General features: G+C 54.6%; 1 protein-coding gene across 2 annotated transcripts; it reads left to right on the top strand.

Annotated features, from left to right (window-relative positions):
- The first annotated feature begins 4,299 nt into the window (after positions 1-4,299).
- Positions 4,300-18,375, top strand: SLC22A11 (solute carrier family 22 member 11). Of its 2 annotated transcripts, none has more exons than XM_039860194.1 (10): positions 4,300-4,956; positions 5,722-5,825; positions 7,552-7,706; positions 7,784-7,952; positions 9,465-9,588; positions 10,665-10,780; positions 12,750-12,964; positions 13,765-13,873; positions 14,894-15,097; positions 15,516-16,271. In XM_039860194.1, the coding sequence occupies exons 1-10, from the start codon at positions 4,516-4,518 to the stop codon at positions 15,574-15,576; spliced, it is 1,698 nt and encodes a 565-aa protein (XP_039716128.1). In that variant the 5' UTR covers positions 4,300-4,515; the 3' UTR covers positions 15,577-16,271. The 2 variants fall into 2 exon arrangements, with proteins under 2 accessions (XP_039716128.1, XP_039716127.1); XM_039860193.1 differs by lacking the exon at positions 15,516-16,271 and adding an exon at positions 16,299-18,375 and having other exon boundaries at positions 4,302-4,956.
- The last annotated feature ends 1,045 nt before the right edge of the window (positions 18,376-19,420 follow it).

Below are 19,420 nucleotides of genomic sequence, written 5' to 3'. Positions count from 1 at the left end.
AAAAAAAAAAAAAAAAACCACCCAAAAAACAATAACCATAGCATGCCAATAAAGTCAAAAAGACAAACTGGAAAAAATATTTGCAATTTTTATCACAGGCAGAGAGCCAAGGAAACTACAAACCGAAATCAAAAAATAGACAAAGGCTATGAAGAAACAGTTCACAGAAAAAGAAATACAAATACGTCTTAAATACAGTAAAAGACGTTCAGTCTCACTCATGACGAAAGAAATACAAAATAAAACTGCATTGGGATACCATCTGTCACCCACGATATTAACAAGACCCCACAGGTGTTAGGGAGCTGGGGACGGTGTAAACGGATGTGTCCCCGAGGATGGCCTCTCAAAGCCATGAGCTCACTCATGCTTGCGTGCGGCAGTCCCGACTCTGGCATTGCATGCGACAGTTACAGCAGCGCACATCCGAAATAGTACATGTGCGAAGTCATTCATTTTTTGTAATATAAAGACATTAGATGCAGTCCCCGTGTCCGTCAACAGACCAGTTCGATAAATTATGGAACCGCAGACAATGGAATACTATGCAACCGTGAAAAATGGAAGACTCTCAGATGCACAAGGTACGATGTGGGAAATAAACGCAAAATGCAAAAGTTTTTTTATGTGGAAGGGAGTAAAATACAAATGCACGTTTAGCCTTGTTTATAGTTAGGAGAAGAATCTAAAAGGCCACACAAGAGATTGGGGTGGCAAGTGTGAAACCAGGGAAGGTAGAGTAGGAGAGAGAGAGCCTTTTATCGTATATCTTTTTAAATATTTTCTGTTTTTGAACCACGTGAATTTACTGCCTATTCAACAGTTTTAAAACTTAGTGCATCTATTTGAAATTGCTCTCAGATTTTTCTGGAAGAATATACATTGTTGGTGGCAGCTGGCTCTGAGTAGTTGAGGAGGGTGGGGGAAAAGGACTTTTACTTGTCACTTTTCCCACGTCAGGGCCGTTGGGTTGTTTGCCACGGACATATACAACTTGATTATGACGCCAAATCAAAAAATCAAAAAAGAGACGCTGCGATTATAATTATATATATCGATACATTTCTGAATCCAAAGAAACAAGTGGTCACGTGAGTTCTTCTTGGGCGAGGGATTGTTGGGGCCGGGGCAGCAGAGAAGGGGCTCTCCTGTTGTTCCTGACACAAGTCTGTGACGTTTACACGTATGCCGTGAAAAGAGAATAAGGGAATTGGATTAAGAGGTTCCCTTCATCCTCCCCGCAAAAAGGCACGTGGGCGGACTTGGGAGGGTTTGCAAACATGAGTTTTTACAACCTGTAAGACCTCGGAGATTCAAGCTGCTGCTGGACGAGGACTTGAAGAGGAATTCCAGAGAGAGGAAAGAAATGCCTTAAGCTGTGGTGTTTCTGTGGGGAAATCCCAAAGCTGAGCCATCGGGGAAGAGTGAGGCACAGAGGAGGTAAGGTCTGGTTTCGTTTCTGCTGTGCTTCATCGATAGTCATCCTACCCAGCACAGGGAGTCAGTCCTGTTCTCTAGACAAGAAGATCATTGGACATTTTACGGTTACTGTTTTTTTGACTCCCTGGCGGGTCATCGGTTCCTTACACATGTGTGTAGTGGATGACACATCAAACCTGGAGTCAGGACCCGAGAGCCTGCAGAGCCCTGTGCCTGCCCTGCTCTGTGACCCTCACCTGACCCAGGATTGCAGGCAGGGGCCAAATCCAGGGAGTCCAGCTGGATCTGAAATGCTGTGACTTCAACTGGAAAAGAATAAAAGGAAGAATAAAGGGTCGGTCGGGTTTGATGGCGGGTTTGACGGTCATGGAGATGGGGTGAGGAAGACGGTTCATATTTATTGTCAGGCTCATTCGCGATCTCATTTAATCTTACTACCTCAAGCGAACGCCTCCACTTAGAACCGAGGAGCTTAGAGTCAGAGAAGGAGGGTGAACTGCCTAAGGTCCTGTGGCGGCTGAGCTTGGCCTCGGCTTTCATCGATTGGTTAGCTTTAATCCTTGGTTAGGAAAGTCAAGCCCAATGGTAATTCTGGTTCAATGAGAACCAGCGGTTCGAAACACGAATTAATTTAATGAGACACTCTGGAGGGCTTGGTGGCTATAATCTAAGGCTGTCTGCCTCCTTCCCCTATGCTGCTTCTCCTCATCTCCCAGAGGAACCCTTGGGGGATGGGCATCTCGGCAAGGATGTGCCCAACGCTAGAAATGCTGCAGTCCCCGGTGTGACCACTAGGTGGCGGATCCACTGCATCAAGCGATGCACGCCCCCCCTCCCCTCCCGCCGCCGCCCCACCCCGCGCCCCAACTCGCCGCAGCCCCAGAAACACAGAAAATACAAATGAGAAATTCCTTGGCCTGGAAGTAGAAAGTCAGTTGGAATTCCGGGAGCCTTCTGTCAGATCCGGGAGGTTTGACCTTCCGCTGTAAGCAAAGCCTAGGGGCGTCCACGACAGGCAAAGAGCAGGGGAGAACATTTTTGGAAACATATGGAAGGAGGAAGGAAAGAGAAAGAATTATCTCATGAACTCCTTGGGTTAGCAGCCTCCTCTAGCCCCGCAATTCTGCAAGCAAGGCCCAGTCCCAGTGCAGCAGACTCCCCCGAAGGCTCGTGTTAAAATGAGCATTCCTGGGCCCAGCCCAGCTGTGTGGCAGACCCCAGGAAACTGCGTCTTAGTCAACACTTCTGTGGTTTCTGATCCAGGCTCAGGTTTGAAACACCAACATGGCAAGGCGTCCTTTCACAGGCCAGAAACCAAGGGCCAGAGCGGGGAGGTCACTCCTCAAGGCAATGGCCTCAGGCCCAGGCCTGCCCCTACAAAGATGGTATTTGCACACAGGCATGAAGCTCGATTCCTTCCATGAAGATTCGGCTTTCGGGCTGTTCTGGGTTGGAGCTATGCTCAGCTGCTCCTCTGCTTTAATGGAGGTTGGTGCTCTTCCTACCTCTCTCTATTTGCTATTTAAAAATGTATAAGTTCCTGCCCAGAGAGGCAGAGTGAGGAAGTAATCCTGGCTTTGAAATCTAGGCCCGGAACTCTGACTCCTTGGCTTCCTGGATGGACGCCATCTTGGTAGACCTCCCCAAGCCCTTCGGGGAGGTTCTGGGAAGTTCAGGGTCCAGACACCTGCTCACACCTCACCCACACACCCAGCACTCAGACTTCTCTCTGGAACTGATTCAGCCAATTGCCTCTCACATCCTGGGAGGCGACTTCGTGCTCCTTGGCCGGCCCTCATTCTGACCCGAATCCCGAATTCCGGCCTTTAGCTGGGATTTGGTCCACGACGGGCTGGAGGCCACGCAGCAGCTGGCCAGGGGCATCGGCGAGAGCTTCAGAGTCTGGTTTGAATCCCAACTCTGCTGTGTGACTTTGGGCAAGCTGCCCACCCTCTCTGAGCCTGTTCCCTTGTCTGGGGGAATTAGCACCACCTCTCCTCTGGGCTGTCATGAGGAGTGAATGAGAGGGTGCAGGCAGCACGGTCAGCAAAGAGCCAAGCACACAGCAAGCCCCCGGTGCCAGGAACAGCTGTTGCTAAAAGGCCCAGCCCCGGGGGAGAGGGGAGGGTTGCTGCGGCCGGGGGCTGGCTTCACCCCTCCTCACGCCAAGCTGGGCTGGCATCAGACAGTGGGTCAGAGGGGCATGACTTCACTCACTCCCCCAATCTACACACCTCCTCAGCTCTGGGGCCCACGAGGGCGCGTCTAAGGGATGCAGGAGGTTGTGGCCATGACTTCCACTGTGGGCGAACTTATGAACTAATAAAAGCAACCTGGAACCTCAAAGTTGAAGCTTCCCAAAACTGCGTGTCTGCGAGCTGGTGTCCCACCACTGCCTGGAGAAAGGTGCCCAGTAAGGAAGGTCCGAGCAGGGGCCTGGGCTTTCCTGCCAGCCCTGCAGGCCCCCCGCTCCCCACCCCTGCTTCCCTGCGGCCTGGCTTGGGAGGGCCCCGCCTGGTCCTCACCTCTGCGTTTTAGCAAAAGGGACTGACATTGTCTAGTGTGAGTGGAGGTTCGGCCAACAGTTCCCTGATTTCAAGGGCCACATGTGTCAGGTTCCAAAGGTTTAAGATTTAGGGATGCGATAGGCCGGCCGAACCTGCCTTTTTCACCCAGGAGCCCACACTGAGATTAAACTTTAATCGAGGTGATGAAGCAACGGCTCACTCGATATTTCTCCCGCAACTGTAATCCAGTAACATCACAACATTGCATCTTATTATTTTTTAAAAATCGACTTGCCCTTTCGCTCTTGGTGCTAGAGAGCCGGGCAGCCTGGGCACGGTGAGCTTTGCCCCCACCCCCCACCCCCCGCCACGTCCTCTCTGTAGAGCGGTTGAGTGGTCACACTGTCATTCTTTGGAAGCAGCTGGATCATCTCAGGACTGACTCGACGGGTCTCTGGACAGCTGCCCAAGCTCACCCAGCCGGAGAGGTGAGCGAGGGCAGGTCCGGTGACCCGGGTCCTGTGCTTGCTGGCGGTTCCCCGCAGCAGGCCGGACACTCAATTGACAGATGCCTCGACCCCAAGGAGACGCGCCCCAGGAGCCGGCCGCTCTAGCCATGGCGTTCTCGGAGCTCCTGGAGCGAGCCGGGGGCATGGGCCTCTTCCAGGCCCTGCAGGTCTTCACAATCCTCCTCATCTCGAGCTTCATACCCCCCCAATTGCTTATGGATATCTTCTTGGCCGCCACCCCCGGCCACCGCTGCTGGGTGCGCATGCTGGACAATGGCTCTGAGGTCCCCACAAACCTCACCCCCGAGGCTCTCCTGGCCGTCTCCATCCCACTAGGCCCCAATCGTGAGCCCGACCAGTGTCGCCGCTTCCGCCAACTGCAGTGGCAGCTCCTGGAGCCCAACGCCACAGCCACCAACTGGAGCGAGGCCGCCACGGAGCCGTGCGTGGACGGCTGGGTCTACGACCTCAGCACCTTCTCCTCCACCATCGTGGCTGAGGTAAGGGCCTCCCCCCGCCAACCCTGCAGCTCTCCTCCTTCCTGGCCTCCCAGCGGCTGCCGTCCGCCTGTGGTTAGGGGGTCACATCGCCTCCATCACTGCTATGGAACGATATGCTACTCTGTAAACACGCATTACCGGCTGCCTGCGGTGGCCTGGATTCTGGTCTGGGACAAGGGTTCCGGGGTTAACAGGGAGCCTCCAGGATTTTACATTCTGCCGGCAGATTCAGAATCGGTCGCCATTTAAACCGGTAATGACTACGGAGCGAGCCTTCCTCTTGTTTCCTTTAAGGGGCCTTGTTCAAGTGCTTTCTCTGTAGTCACAAGCTCAGTACAATCTCACGGGGTGGGTCTTGTGATTGTCCTCATATAATAAAGGACAAAACCGAAGCTCGGAGAGTTAAGTAACTTGCCTGAGGACACACAGCCACGGTGCGCGGGACCTGCGATCAGTGACCGCAGAGTTAGAATTCAAGCCTGAGGTCGAGTCACCAGCACAGCTGCCATCAGTTGCAGTGGCCGTCACATCGTCAGATGCAAAGCCCTGTCACATTCATGCCATGCCACTGGCTGCGAATGGAGGCGGGCTGCCGGCACTTGCCCCCCGCCTCTGTTGCCTGGCCCTAGAGGTCAGGGGACCCCATTGTGGGTGGCCAAACCCACAGGACCCAGGCTGACCAGGTGTTCCTGGCTGGGAACGCCCAACCTGGCACCATAGTTTACGTCCCCCGAGCCAGGCTGTCACCCTCTCCTTCTCTTCCAGTGGGGCCTGGTGTGCGCCAGCCAGAACCTGAAGCCCATGGGCCAGGGCGTCATGATGGCCGGGTTCCTGCTGGGGTTCTTAGCCTGGGGCCTGCTCTCCTACTGGTGAGTGCTCCTCCCCTCCCAGCTCCTTCAGGGCAGAACGAGCATTATGAGGACAGAGGTACGGAAATGTCACATAAGTGTCTATGTTCCCTAAGAGAGGCGGCTCCCTTGGTTCGGGGTGTGGACAAGAGTCCCAGGTCCCCAGAGGGCAGTGACGACCAAGAACCCGACAGCAGGCTAAGCTGTACTGTGGGAAATCGCCCTGAGCACTGTTGCTCTCTGTCCTTCAGCTATCGTACCAACCTTTACGGAGCGCCTACTGTGTGCCAGATGCTGCATAGCGCCCCCGTCCTCAGAGAGGGAGAAACAGAGCGCCCTTTTTTTGAACTCCAAGTATATGACATACTATGAAATACAAATACTCCTTCCCCTTCTTCCCCCTCCTCCCCATTCCTCCCCTCCCTGAGCCCCTCCTGAGGCAGGTGCCTCACCTGCAAGTTTGCCCTGAGGGCCACTGTGTGCCCAGCCCACAGGCCTGAGCCCCAGGCCGCTTCCTCAGAGAGCCTTCCAGGCCACAGGAGCTGGAGATCCTGCCCCTGGCCGAGCGGACTGCTGTGGCCCTGCCTCGCACCCCTCGTCACAGCACCCCGCTCCGATGGCACCCATTCACTTGTTTATCGTGCGTCCCCGCGGGGCGCAGCTCTGAGAAGGCGGGGAGCCCGGGTGGCAGCGCATGGTTGGCTGGGTGGCTCCCTGACTTCTCCGGGCAGGGCGGGCTCTGGGGTCCCCATTCCTGCCTTCAGCACCCTCGCTTCCTCGCAGGTGAGTTGGCTGCTACTCTGTGCCTCGGTTCCCTCCCGTTAGTGGGGACCCTGGCACTTCCCTGTGGGGTTGCTGTGATACTTCAGTGAGTCAGTCGCCTGCAGAGCTCGGGCTAGAGCCTGGCGCAGTGGGGGGGTCCCGAGCTGCAGTTATCTGTGGGCTTTAGATTATCCTGAGCGTGGCAGGGAGCCCGAGCCGCAGGGAGGGACATGGTCCAGCATTTTCAGAGAACTGGCCACCGTGTAGCCATCGCTGGTTCCCCAGGGGCCATCCACACAGGAAGCAATCAGTCTGCGGGTTGCCCAGGTCTGGGCTGTGTGTCCTTGCTCCTGGGTACTGCTCAGATAGGCAGGGCCAAGGTTTGCCCACATCCCTCAGACAGAACCAACACATACTTAGCTAAACATGGGCTGTGGTTCAGGCTAAGCTGGCCTGGGGTGGCGGCCCCAGGCTGAGGGCCCTTGGGGCGTCTCCTGGGAGCTCCTGTCACTATGCACGGCCCCAGGCGAGGAGCTGGCTGGCTTGCTGGAGGCCACTCGTGCTCCGCCTCCTGGCTACGAGGTCCCCTCGTTCAAGGTCTTGATTTTCACAACGACCCTATCGGGCATGTCGCCATGAGCACCTCCGTTTTGTAGATGGGGAAACTGCGTCTCAGAGACGCTGAGCTGCGTGCTCAAGGTTACCCAGCAAGGGCAGAGCGGACTCAAACCCAGGCATCTGATGCCAAAGCCCATCCTTGACCATGAGGCTATGCCCGCCCGCTGAGAGCATGGTCATGACAGACACCCTCCGCTCGTGCTCCTGGGAGCTCTGAGAAGGAGGTGCTGCCTGCATTGAGGCGCGGGCACCATGTGGGGCTCCAGCAGCCACCCCGGCTTTATTGAACCTTCCAATGGCAAGCCTCTATGTCCAAGTCCCCAGGACCCCTCTCCAGGCCCCGCACTGTGCTTGCCTCCTCAAACAGGTTTGGGCGGAAGCCGATATTGAGCTGGTGCTGCCTGCAGGTGGCCGTGGCCAACACCAGCACTATCTTTGCCCCCAATTTCTTCATCTATTGTGGCCTCCGGTTCTTGAGTACTTTCGGATTGGCTGGTGTCCTAATGACCACAACCACACTCGGTGAGTCATGGGAGGTGGGGAAGACGGGCTCCAAGGCCACTATGTGTGGCCCTCAGCTGCATGCCTCTGCCTTTCAGTGGTAGAGTGGACCACGACCAGATGGGTGGATCTCACCGTCACGATTCTGGGATGTACCTACGGCATAGGCCATATGGCCCTGGGCGGTCTGGCCTTCGTCCTGCGAGACTGGCGAGCCCTCAATCTGGCCTTGTCGACCCCCTTCTTTGCCTTCTTCCTGATCTCCTGGTGGGTGCAGGGCAGGGCATCTTCCCCTTGGGGAAAACATCTCTGGATTGGAGGGCTCCCCTCCCCGCTACCACCCTGGCTGGCCACAGGCCCCAAGATGCCAAGAGCAGTGCAAAGGAGTGATGGGAATGGAGACCTTGCTGAGGGCGGTTTGGGGATTCAGAGTTCCAGGATAGGCATTTCAGCCAGAGTTCTGAGCCCACTGGCCTCTGGGCCTGCAGCTGAGGGTGCTGTCCCTCGGCCCCCGCCCCCACATTGGCACCAGCTCCCCGCTGCTTGCCAGCCTCACGCCCACATCACTTGGGGAGCCCATGGGCATCCCAGTCAGTGAGGACCAGCATCGCATATGGAAAGATGTTGTCACGCTTACCTTGGTCACTACAGAAATCTCCAAGGTCTGGAAATATCTCCTTGGGTGGGGACTGGAGGAAGAGATACTGGGAAACAAACACAAATTCATGTCCGCAGAAGTTTTCTTGTGCCTGTGAGTCAGAGTTGAGCTCACCCGGGCCCAGGTACGTCTACTGTGGAGTGTAGAGCAGGGGTTCCCAATCCCCGGTCCGTGGCCTGTTAGGAACTGGGCCGCACAGCAGGAGGTGAGTGGCGGGCAAGCGAAATTTTCATCTGTATTTGCAGCCGCTCCCCAGCGCCAGCGTCACCACCTCAGATCATCAGGCACTAGGTTCTCTCAGGAACACTGGTCCCTGCTACCAGAAAGATTGGGGACCAGTGAGGTAGAGAATCACAAGGGCTCCTTCATTCCTTCTCAAATATTTACTGCACTCCTGCCGCCTGCCAGACATGGTTTTAGGCACTGGGGATACGATCAGCAAATAAAGCCACTGACCACATGGAATTTTCTTGTACGAACATGATCAGTAAGTCAGGAGGAAGACAGTGGTAATTACACTAATCAATGCGCCCCGGTCACACCGATCGGGTATGTCCTAGATTCTGTCAGTAACACCATATGTGTATTAACACTTCTTCTGATGCGGACGATGATATTGTTACCACCATTTTCAGATGAGGGACTGAAGCCCCAGAGAGGTTCAGTGACTTGCCCAAGGCCACACAGCCAGTGAATGCCAGAGGCAGGATTTGAACCCAGGCAGGCTGACTCTTTTAACCGCTGTCTGTCAAACTGCCTCCAGAAGTTTTTCTTAGCTTCTCTGCAAACAGGGCTGAGATCCTATGGGCTGGGAAAATTCTGTCCCTTTCACCAGGGGGACCCTTTCCCTGCCCAACTGCCCGGAGGCTGGGAAGAAGCAGATTAGTTTATAAACCCATTCCATTCTGCCTGGGGATGTTTTAAATGTGTGTTTTCTTCTAATTCAGCATGTTGTAAGTTTTCTGTGTGCAGAGGGAGAAGCGGCCGCCTCCTCCTTGCTCACCTTGCAGCTGGGGGGTCTGCTGCCCACCACCCCGCACCTCTGACCGTGGCAGGGCAGGGGCGTACCCAGCACCCACCAAAAAAGCAAAGGCCCAGCCAAGCACCTGCTTCTCTAACAGGTGGCTACCGGAATCTGTGCGATGGCTAATTATGAAAGGCAAACCAGACCGAGCGCTCCAGGTACTCAAAAAGGTGGCCAGGATAAACGGCCACAAGGAAGTCAAAAAGACATTGACCAGAGAGGTGAGCTGCTGCTGTTTGTGACCCAGAGTGTGGGACGGGACATAGAAAGGACATCCACTTAGATATCACCAGTATCACCACCTCCCACTCCACCGCCCCTCCGTGAACGCCACCAATGCCATCCCCATCCATTACTGTCACCCTCACCATCTCTGTTACCACTGCCACCCCCATCACCATCACCGTCACCGCCCTCATCACCACCCTCCAAGACCACCCTTGCTGCTTGTCCCCACACACCTCCACTCACCCGTCATCGGCCCAAACACCACGACCATCACGACCGCCCATAATAATACCACTAATATGGGCACCGTCATCAAGAGCATTACGACTGTCCACACCCCAGCCCCCACCAGCAGACCACCACCCCCGCTGGCCTCACCAGCACCATCATGAACATCAGCATCGGCATCTCTACGAAACACCATCAGCACCAGCGCTGGGGCCATCACCTCCACCGCCATCATTACCACCATTACCACCACCGGGGACAATACAGCCGTTATCAACAACGAACCCGCACCCCCACCGCGGCCGTTCACCGCCTTAATCCACATACATTGTGCATTCACCTCATGGGGCTTCTCAGTATATTTGGGGAAACAGGATGTTCTTATTTGAATGGCAGCTGTTTCAAGGAAGTAGAAGTGGGAGAGACTAGAGGACGCAGAGCCCCCTGGACGGGAGGATCAGGGAAGGCTTCCAGGAGGAGGCAAGCTAGAGCTGACCAGGACCGAACTGTGCATAGGGCTGGCAGGGCCCAGAGGTTCAGGAGGAGACTGGATGGGCACTTGGGACGCAATGTGGCTGGAGCGGGCGTGCCCCGATGCCAGCCTCGTGGAATGAGAAGGGACGGTGGGACTTGGCGTAGTAACTGCCAGAGTATCCTGCAGCCTGCAGTTCAGAGAGCCAGAGCTGCGGAAGAAACTCAGGCAGGAGGCAGAGAGACCCCTTCCATCCCTGCCCCGCCCTCCCCCTGCAGGCTCTTCCACCACTCTGGACACCATTCCCTGGCGTGGGGGTAGGACGAGACCACTGCCCCAACTCTTACTGTGGCCCTGTTCTTCCCGGAGGTGCTGCTGTCCAGCATGAAGGAAGAGCTGGCCTCTGGGAAGACCCGCTATTCCATGCTGGACTTGTTCCGCGTGCCTTCCCTCCGCCTGAGAAGTAGCTGTATGTCCATAGTAAGGTATCCTATCATGGCTCCTGTGGGGGAAGGGGAGGGGAGGGGCGGGGCAGGGGGGCGCATTTCTGGCTGGGGCGGGCAGTTCCCCCAGGAGGCAGGGAGAGGGCGTCTGTGCAGACGTGGTCTGGGGGCTGGCTCCTCCTGCAGGAAGCCAGCTGGAGCGTAGGGCCGGGTCAGGCCGGGGCCGAGAGAGCTAAACACCCAGCAGTGGCTGGAGAGGACCACTGTGTGGCAGCCTGGAACACACCCCAACAGCCACACTCCCGAAGGTCTAAGTGTGTGGGACCACCTACTTACCCCTCCGAGCAACCCCACGCAGCAAGTTCATTTACACCCCTATGTGCAGATGGAGCCCGGCAGGGCAAGTAACTTGCCCAAGATGATGAGCAGGCATTTGAACCCAGGCTAAGCTAACTCTTCCCCCAGATGTCACCTGCCAGGCCCCACATGGAGCATAGAATCCTCACCCCATCCCAGGGGGCCCTGTCCTGGCGCCCAAGGGCTCCTGGGACCAAGAAAAGGCTTCTTAATAAAACGAATGCACTTAAAGTGACTTCCAAAAGAACATATTGAAAAGCCAGAATCAGATTTGATTGGGACTTATCTTGAAATAAAACTGACTATTGGGAAAACATTTACTTTATGCTATATTTAACCACATATGGGTTATCACGGCACACAGTTGCTACATCTTAGAACAGAGAACGGATCGGATGCTTGTGGGGTTTTTTTTGGCTTAAGTTTCTGACAAATTAGAAGGAGTGCCCCCTGCCGGGAACATCCGGGGTCATTCTTTCCACCGCCTTCGAGGCTTCCTGGCTTCTCTCTGGGGCTGCCCTGCATCTTTTGTAATTCAAATCGCAGGCTGTGAGGCGGCTAACCTCCTGGGTTTTCTTGGCTTCGGCTGTTAACTCAGTTGTTGCCAGCTGGGGCTCTAGACCCTGGCGTGTCAGCCTCTTCCAGAGTCCCCATCACTTTCACAGAGTTCGGGAAGCACTGTGGTTTCTGTCAGGACGGCAGCTTCACTCTGCGGTCATTGGCGGCAGATGTCACTGAGCGCAGCCGCCAGGTGGTGCTGCAGGCGGGGGCGGGGGAAGGGCGAGCTGAGTGTCCCAGGTGAGGCTGGGATGCGGATGGATTTGAAAAATGGTGGAGAAGAACTTCATTTAATGGATCCCGATTTAATCTCTAAACGGTGGACATTTAGGTTCTGTAAGTTTGTCTGCTCGGGACCCCGTGGCTGGGGTCCTCAGGAAGCAGACTGAGGTGGAGGTCAGTGGGCAAGAAGTTCCCTGGAGAGGGCTCTTGGGATCAACTCCTGGGGGGAAGGGGGTGAGAAGCAGGAGGGGGCAGGGGAGGAGTCCTATGAAGCAGTCACAGCAAAGCCCCAGCCCGGCCCTGGGGAGCTAGGAGCTGGGTGGCCCTTTGAGTGGTTGGCCATGTAGGCCTGTCATGGGGTGCTCTCCCCAGCTGAGGGGCAGACCCTCCAAGGGGCTGGGAATAAGTCTTTCTATCCCGAAGGAGGGACAGCCCAGCATCCTCCACAGACTCTATTCTGTCATGAATCCCATCTTTCAAGACAAAGAAACCAGCATCCAGAGCTGGGTGGAGACCGGCCCAGGTTCACGGCTAGTACAGCAGGAACCAGACACGGCTCTGAAGACGAAGCCAGGGGACGGAGTGGGGGTGGGGGTGGGGGTGTCCGGGACACAGCCCTCCGACCCCCCGCCGGGTGGGTCAGATCATGGGTCGTGGCCTCTGCCCAAGGCCCAGACCAGGAAAGAATGAGGTCAGCGCCATCGCCGCCCTTGTCTGGGACGGCCAGACCCGCATTTGACAGGCTTCCCAGGCTCTGGCAGCGGCAAGCTCAGGGTTGGCTGTGTCCTGCTGGGGCAGGTTATGTGAAAGGCGGTGCTGCAGGCGTGCCAGTCCCCTGTGGGGCAGAGACCTGACCTCTGGCCTCGCCTTGCAGCTTCTGCGTCATGATCTCCTACTACGGGCTGGTGCTGGATCTGCAGAGCCTGGGGAGCGACATCTTCCTCCTCCAGTTCCTCTTCGGGGTCATGGACTTCCTGAGCCGGTCCACCTGTACCTTCTTGCTCAGGTTCTTCAGCCGCCGCACACTCATTGCCAGCTTCCTGGCCATGGCTGGCCTCTTCATCCTGGGCAACGTGCTGGTCCCACAAGGTGAAGCCAGGGCCGAGGGAGAGGGAGGCTGAGAGACTGGCTGCTTGGGGCCCTTGCTTCCCTGCCCACCCCACTGCACTTGCCACCCTGGCCTCCTCCCCTCCCCTGGCCCCAAGGATGGGTGGCCCGTTGTCCCAGATCTGCTAAGTCTGTTACCGTCACAACGTCATCTCAGGAATCCAAACCCCAGAGTCTCTGCCCATTTTCCTGAGGAAGTTGAGATTCGGAGTGGGAAAGTCACGCGCCCAAGATCCCTGAGCTAGCGAGTGACAGAGCCCGGGCTTGGACCAGACTGCAAGGCTGGAGGCTGGAGCCTGGGGGAAAGGCAGGAACAGTTGGAGTGTGACCTGGACCTTGGCCTCCTCCTCCTCCTCGTGAGGGATCCTGCCATCCACCCACGACTTTCTGTAAATGCCAGCGGTCCCCACAAGCAGGCTGAGGGTCAGTTAGAAGGCTTCTGGACACCCCTGGGCTGCTTCTGCAGGCCTAGGCCCAGCATGACCCTCTCCCTCATGGGTAGGGGAAGTGCCCTCAGGACCCAAGGAGCCCTGAACAGCTACGCTGCAGGAGGCGGGCCTCCAGGGCTACCCTCCGCTGCCCCCATGCTCACTCATCCCAGACCTGGCTGGGGTCTTGGCCTTCCCCACTGCACCTTACCCCTAGCCCTCCACCTGCCCACCTGGCACTGCCTGAGACCTGCTCTCAGCTCAAGGAAGCCGTGTGGGAGGACCCCACCCCCCCCCACGGGCTGGCTGGAGACCCTCTCAGCATCCCCTACTCTCACTGTTCCCTCTGCCCAGACTTCCAGACCCTGCGTGTGATCTTCGCTGTGCTGGGAAAAGGATGTTTTGCTGTGACCTTAACCACCGTAATTGTCTACAAGTCTGAGCTCTTCCCGACGCCGCTGCGGTAGGCTGGGCTGCAAGCTGAGCCCAGGAGGGTCTGTCAGACCCAGGGGCGGGAGAGAAAGAGACTCCCCTGAGAGGGCCGGTGGGGAGGGCAAGGAGGTCTGGGCATCAGGGTTACACAGTAGAGGGCAGAGGGGACCCAGCCGTCCACATGGACCTGAGCACGTGGCCCAGCTTCCTTCCCCCGAAGGCCACCTCAGCCGTGCCCCCCAAAAAACAGCCCTCCCTGAGAGCCCAGCCCAAAGGCGGCCATCCCGGGAGGCCCCCAGTGGCTTCTGGGCCTGTGGCTGGACACCTCTTCTACACAGACCCTCCGCCCAGGCGGACTCTCATAAGAACCCTGGCAAGGAAACAGAGTTCTCTGGGGGGCAGTGGGGACCCCTGCTTGCTCCCCACTGCCCCTCCCCATCCCAGCGGAGTTACCTGTGCATAACCCAAGGACTCCATGGGACACAGGTGGAAAACCAGCAGCCTCAAGTCAGACTGCCCTCACTTCAGATGGTTGGATAAACTGAGGCTCAAGGACTCAGTGTGGAAGGACTTACTGGTCAGAAGGGCAGGCGAGGACCCCAGGTCCCCTGAGTCCTAGCCCCGTGCTTTCCCTCACTCACGGCTCTCACCCACTCACTCACGTGTCCTTCCTTTCATTCGGTTTTTTTTTTTCATGTGCGTATATTGATTCTGTTGGTGGTATATAGAAAGCCCAAGCTGGGAACTCCTAGCAGGAGCCCCGAGGCAAGCTTCCCAATGACCTAAGACCAGGGAGAATGGGCTGGGCCCTCGAGAGTTCCCCGGGAAGGATGCTGGGTGTTCTCGGGGAGCAGAGGCCCCTGGATGGGAGTCTGGGTGGGCTCTTGCAGAGGAGGCAGTGTGAGGGGACACCTTGAGGGGAGCAACCCCTTCGGCCCAGCTTTTCCTCCCCCGGCATCTCCTGACCCAGCCAAATGTCCCCGCCACTGTAAGGTTCCTCCCACCAAGTGCCAACGGTGACCGGGGCTTGGGCCATCCCCTCCTCCCACAGGATGGTGGCAGATGGCCTCCTGCAGTCGGTAGGTCGGCTGGGGGGCGTGACAGGCCCTCTGATCAGGATAACGCGTCAGGTCGTGCCCCTGCTGCCATCCATCATCTACAGTGTCATCGCCATCACCGGTAGCCTTATTCTGCTCTTCCTCCCGGACACCCGGGGACTTCCGCTCCCTGACACCATCCAAGACCTGGAAAACCAGTGAGTGACCCCCGGCCCCCTGGGAGTGGAAATGGGCTTCCTCTTATGCCAGGATGTAGCCCTGGGCTACAAGAGCCCACGGATCAGGGCAACGTGCTGGGCAGAGAGAGCAGGAGCCGGACTGGGCTTGTCATCGTGATGGCGCTAGCGGCTAGGGTTTGCTCAGAGCTCCTGACATTACGCTCAGGGCGGTGGCGGCACAGAGGGTGACAAGCCTTGTGTTTCTGAAACCATTTAATCTTGACAACAACCCCGCCAGGGGGAGACGATTGCTCTCCGCGTTTATGGAGGCCTCAGAGAGAAGTGACTTATTGGAGGTCTCCCGAGTAGAAGGAGATCACCCCTCAGGCAGGAAAATGTGATGGCCGCAGACCCAGCTCTGCAGCCAGACTGCCTGGGACTGAGCCCCGACCTATGTGGGCACGTTATTTACCTCTTTCAAAAACCAACACCAGAGAGAGACAGTCTTGCCGTCCTAGTTAACTATTCCCACAGAGAATTCCAGGCGCAGACACAGCCACAGGTGAGTGAGTGCTTTCAGACCTCCAGGAGAGACGAAAGAAATGAGGGAACGTTCCTCGGCTTTATTTCACAGCCAGAGTCACCTCTATGTTTCTTCTTCCTCGTTTGCAAAAGGGGTGTCAACAACGACAACAACAGCAGCAAAAAATCCAACCCGGCTCAGAGTTGTTTTGAGGTTTAAGTGAGTAATTATATTCAAGCGCCAAGGACAGTGCCTGGCCCACAGCGAGGACTGTCAGTGTAGCTGCTGTGTCTGGGGCGAGGTGCTTGTGGGGGGCCCTCACGCTGAGCAGAAACCAAGGTCATGATAATAGTGATAACAACAGCTGGTGCTTAGTGAGCATCTTATTTAACCCAAACAATAACCTCGCCAAGTGCTGTTATGTCCAATTTCACTGTCAAGAGAACGGAGACACAGAGGTGATGTAACTTGCCTCAGGACACCCAGCCGAGAAGCAAGGATGCTGGGCCTTAATTCCCTCTTTCACCTAATTTACTTTGGTTTTGCATCAACTATGTTTCAGGCACTGTCCTATGCTTTGGGTACACAGTGATCAGTGAAACCCTAATCCCGTCAAGTTCACACTCCCAGGAGACATGACTCCCTGTTCTGCCCTCCGAGCTCCAAAAGCTTAGCCACGTCCTCACACCTCACCGCTCTCTCTGTTGATTATTCTAGGAGATTGGCAGCAGCCAGGGGCAACCGGCAAGAGGCGGTCATTACAGAAAGCACCCGGTTCTAGAAATTCCGCCTGTGTGGAGCCCCTTTGGCCAAAGATCCCTGCGGAGGAAATTGCCTCATCTGCAATCAGAGGAAAAAGTGACCCGGGCGTCCTTGAGGGTTTGCCGTGGCAGGAGCCAGGCAGCTGTGGCTGAGTGGGCAGTGTGGCTGTCTGTCACGCTCCCTACCCTGGTCAGACTCCCCACCTGGCTCAGCCCACGGGCACCTGCCTGGCTGCCCTCAGGCCCGCTTCATGAACAACATGGGTCCCCTCTCTTCCTTGCCAGGCTCACATCTTTTTGCTTTCACTCAGGTCCCCTGCCCCCACTTCACAGAACCTGTCTCTGCAAATTTTTCACCTCTGAACTTCCAGAATGGATTGTAGGAGGGACAAGGACAGGGTCTAGACAGACCTGGGTTCCAATCTCTCCTTCGTCACTTACAGAGTCCTCATCTGTGAAATGGGAATGATCATGGAGCCTACCTCCCAGGGTGGGTGACAGGGCGAATGGGTCTTAGCACAGACTAGACTCCCACAAACAGAACAGAGCTGCCAGGTATGGGTGTCCAGGTCATGCCCTGCCCCAAGGCACCAGCTCAGGAGCCACGTGGGGGCTGGAATCCAGCCCAGGCTACGTTTACCCTAAACAGGGGCTGTGTTCACTTCAGGAAAGAGATTGTTTTAATTGCCTCCTATTTCCCCGTCTGGGGAGGGAGGGCTTCCTACCCTGAGGTTACGGGGATGGCCTCACGCAGGACACTTGACACTGCACAGATGAGACGGACTGCACTTTATCGATCACACACACTCACGGCCAGGAGGGGGCAGCACCGCGTACCCCGCGGGGTCACGTGGGGCTGTGCCCAGGAACAGTGGAGCACGGACGGCTGTGGGAGGAGACTTTGCAGTGTCAAGAGAACGGGGTGCCCCCTGGCTCCCATGGGAAGATGCGATGGGCTTATTTAAACAATTCCACAGGTTGGTAGGGAAATGAAACACTCTGCCTGGTCCCCTTGACAAGAAGTGTCGTTTGGCTGGGAGACCTCATCCACAGGAGCAGAAACTTGAGGTTAGGCCATTTGAGACCCTCCTGGCTTCCCTAGATGTCAAGGAGCCCATAATATTGGACCTTAGTTTTAGGCAGGCCTCATACCAAGAGGCACTTTTTGTTATTTGTCTGTCACGAGGGGTCGCCTTTTCCTAATTCGTGCAGAGACCCTCCCTGTGCTCCCAGCAGTCCAGGTTGTTAGGACGATGGCATCGGTGAGGCGAACCACCTGTATGAGAGGTGAGGCAACCGAAGCCCAGCGAGGTTGAGTGGCACACTCAGATTCACATGGTAAACCCCGGCTTTAGGATCTTTCCAGAACACCTGGCTCCTTGCCTGCACCCACACCCCTTCGTGCCCTGACTTCTGCAGCCCTGTCACAAAATTATAGCCTTCTCTGGAGATCTAGACGCTATAGACAGCTGCCCACTCTGCTTGGACAATGTAGAGAAAGCACAGCCCCGGGTTCCCCAGGCCGGGCACCCCAGTTCTCCTCTCTCACATCTGATGCACAGCAGACCAAGTAAACGCAACTTAAATCAAGTCCCCTGGCTACTTAAAACCCCCTGGTGTCTTGTGATAAAAAGCATACATCCCCCACCAACCGGCCCCTATGGGTCCCCAGCCTCCCTTCACACGAAATAAATTTAAAAGGATTCAAATCACACGAAGTATGTTCTTAAATCATCATGGAATTAAATTTAAAAAACAGAGAAATATCTAGAAAATGCCTTCCAACTAAAGAACACACTTCTAAATGACCCAGGGGTCAGAGGAGAAATCACAAAGAAAATTAGAAACTATTTTGAACGGGGTGAAAACAACTTTAAATAACATATCAGTTTGTGGGATGAAGCTGAAGCAAGAATTAGAGGAATTTAATGTATATCATTAAATGCCTACATGAGTAAAGAAGGAAATCTCAAATCAAATACGCCAGCTTAAGAAATTAAAAAAAAAAAAAAAGAGAGAGAGAGCTAATTAAATCTAAAGTAGAAGGAAGGAGATAACAAACAGCAGAAATCTAAGCAATAAAAAATGATCAAGAAAATCAATGAAACCTGAAGCTGGTTCTTTGAGAGGATCAATAAAATTTATAAACCTCTAGACATACCGATTAGGAAAAAAGGAGAAAAGACCACCTATTACCAATATCAGAAATGAAAGAAATATCACTACAAATCCTACAGACGTTAAAATGATAACAGAATATCATGAGCAATATTTTATCAATCAATTTAAAAACTTAGATGAAATTAACAAATTTCTTGAAGGGTACAAACTACCAAAACTCACTCAAGAAGAAATAGATAACATTATTAGCTCTGTATCTATTAAAGAAATGGAATTCCTAGTTTAAAACCCTCCCACTGAGGAAACTCCAGGCCGAGATGGCTTCGCTGATTAATTCTGCCAAATATTTAATCAAGTAATACCAATTCTATAGAAAATCTTTCATACAATTGAAAAAGACATAACACTTCCCAACTCATTCTATGAAGCCAGCATTACCCTGATACCGAAAATCAGAAAAAGACACAAGAAGAAAAGTATAAGTCAATCATTTCTTACAAATATAGGCATAAATGTTCTTAAACATTTAGAAAGTTGAATCCAACAATATATTGAAATGGACAATATGGACGATACATCATGAGCAAGTGGAGCTTGTCCCAGGAATGCAAAGTTGGTTTCACATTCAAAAATCAAAGTAAACAAACAAAATTTTTAACAAACCATGTGATCATCTTAATAGAAAGAGCATTTCACAAAATTCAGCCTTCGTTCCTGATAAATGACTTTCAGTAAACTAGGAATGCAAGAAACTTTGTTCGACCTGAAAAAGGGCATCTGTCAAACGTTCTAGAGGTAAATCATGCTTTCCCGTTAAAATAGCAATAAGTCTAGGATGTCTACGCTCGCCACTTCTATTGGACATTGGTCCTACTCAGTGCAGTAAAGCAAGAAAAAATAAATAAAAGGCATACAGATTAGAAAGGAAGACAAAACTGTCTTTGTTTGCAGATGACA

Source organism: Pteropus medius, unplaced genomic scaffold (genome assembly GCF_902729225.1).
Source record: "Pteropus medius unplaced genomic scaffold, Ma_sr-lr_union100, whole genome shotgun sequence".
Lineage (NCBI taxonomy): Eukaryota > Metazoa > Chordata > Mammalia > Chiroptera > Pteropodidae > Pteropus > Pteropus medius.
This window is presented reverse-complemented; position numbering and strand designations above follow the sequence as displayed.

What these genes read in the sequence shown, in the direction of transcription:
- SLC22A11 (XM_039860193.1), top strand. Translation starts at nt 4,516, where the DNA reads ATGCCTCGACCCCAAGGAGACGCGCCCCAGGAGCCGGCCGCTCTAGCC. An exon ending in AGCTGTATGTCCATAGTAAG is followed by an intron (nt 10,781 to 12,749) that starts GTATCCTATCAT and finishes CTCGCCTTGCAG; the next exon opens with CTTCTGCGTCATGATCTCCT. An exon ending in CAACGTGCTGGTCCCACAAG is followed by an intron (nt 12,965 to 13,764) that starts GTGAAGCCAGGG and finishes CCCTCTGCCCAG; the next exon opens with ACTTCCAGACCCTGCGTGTG.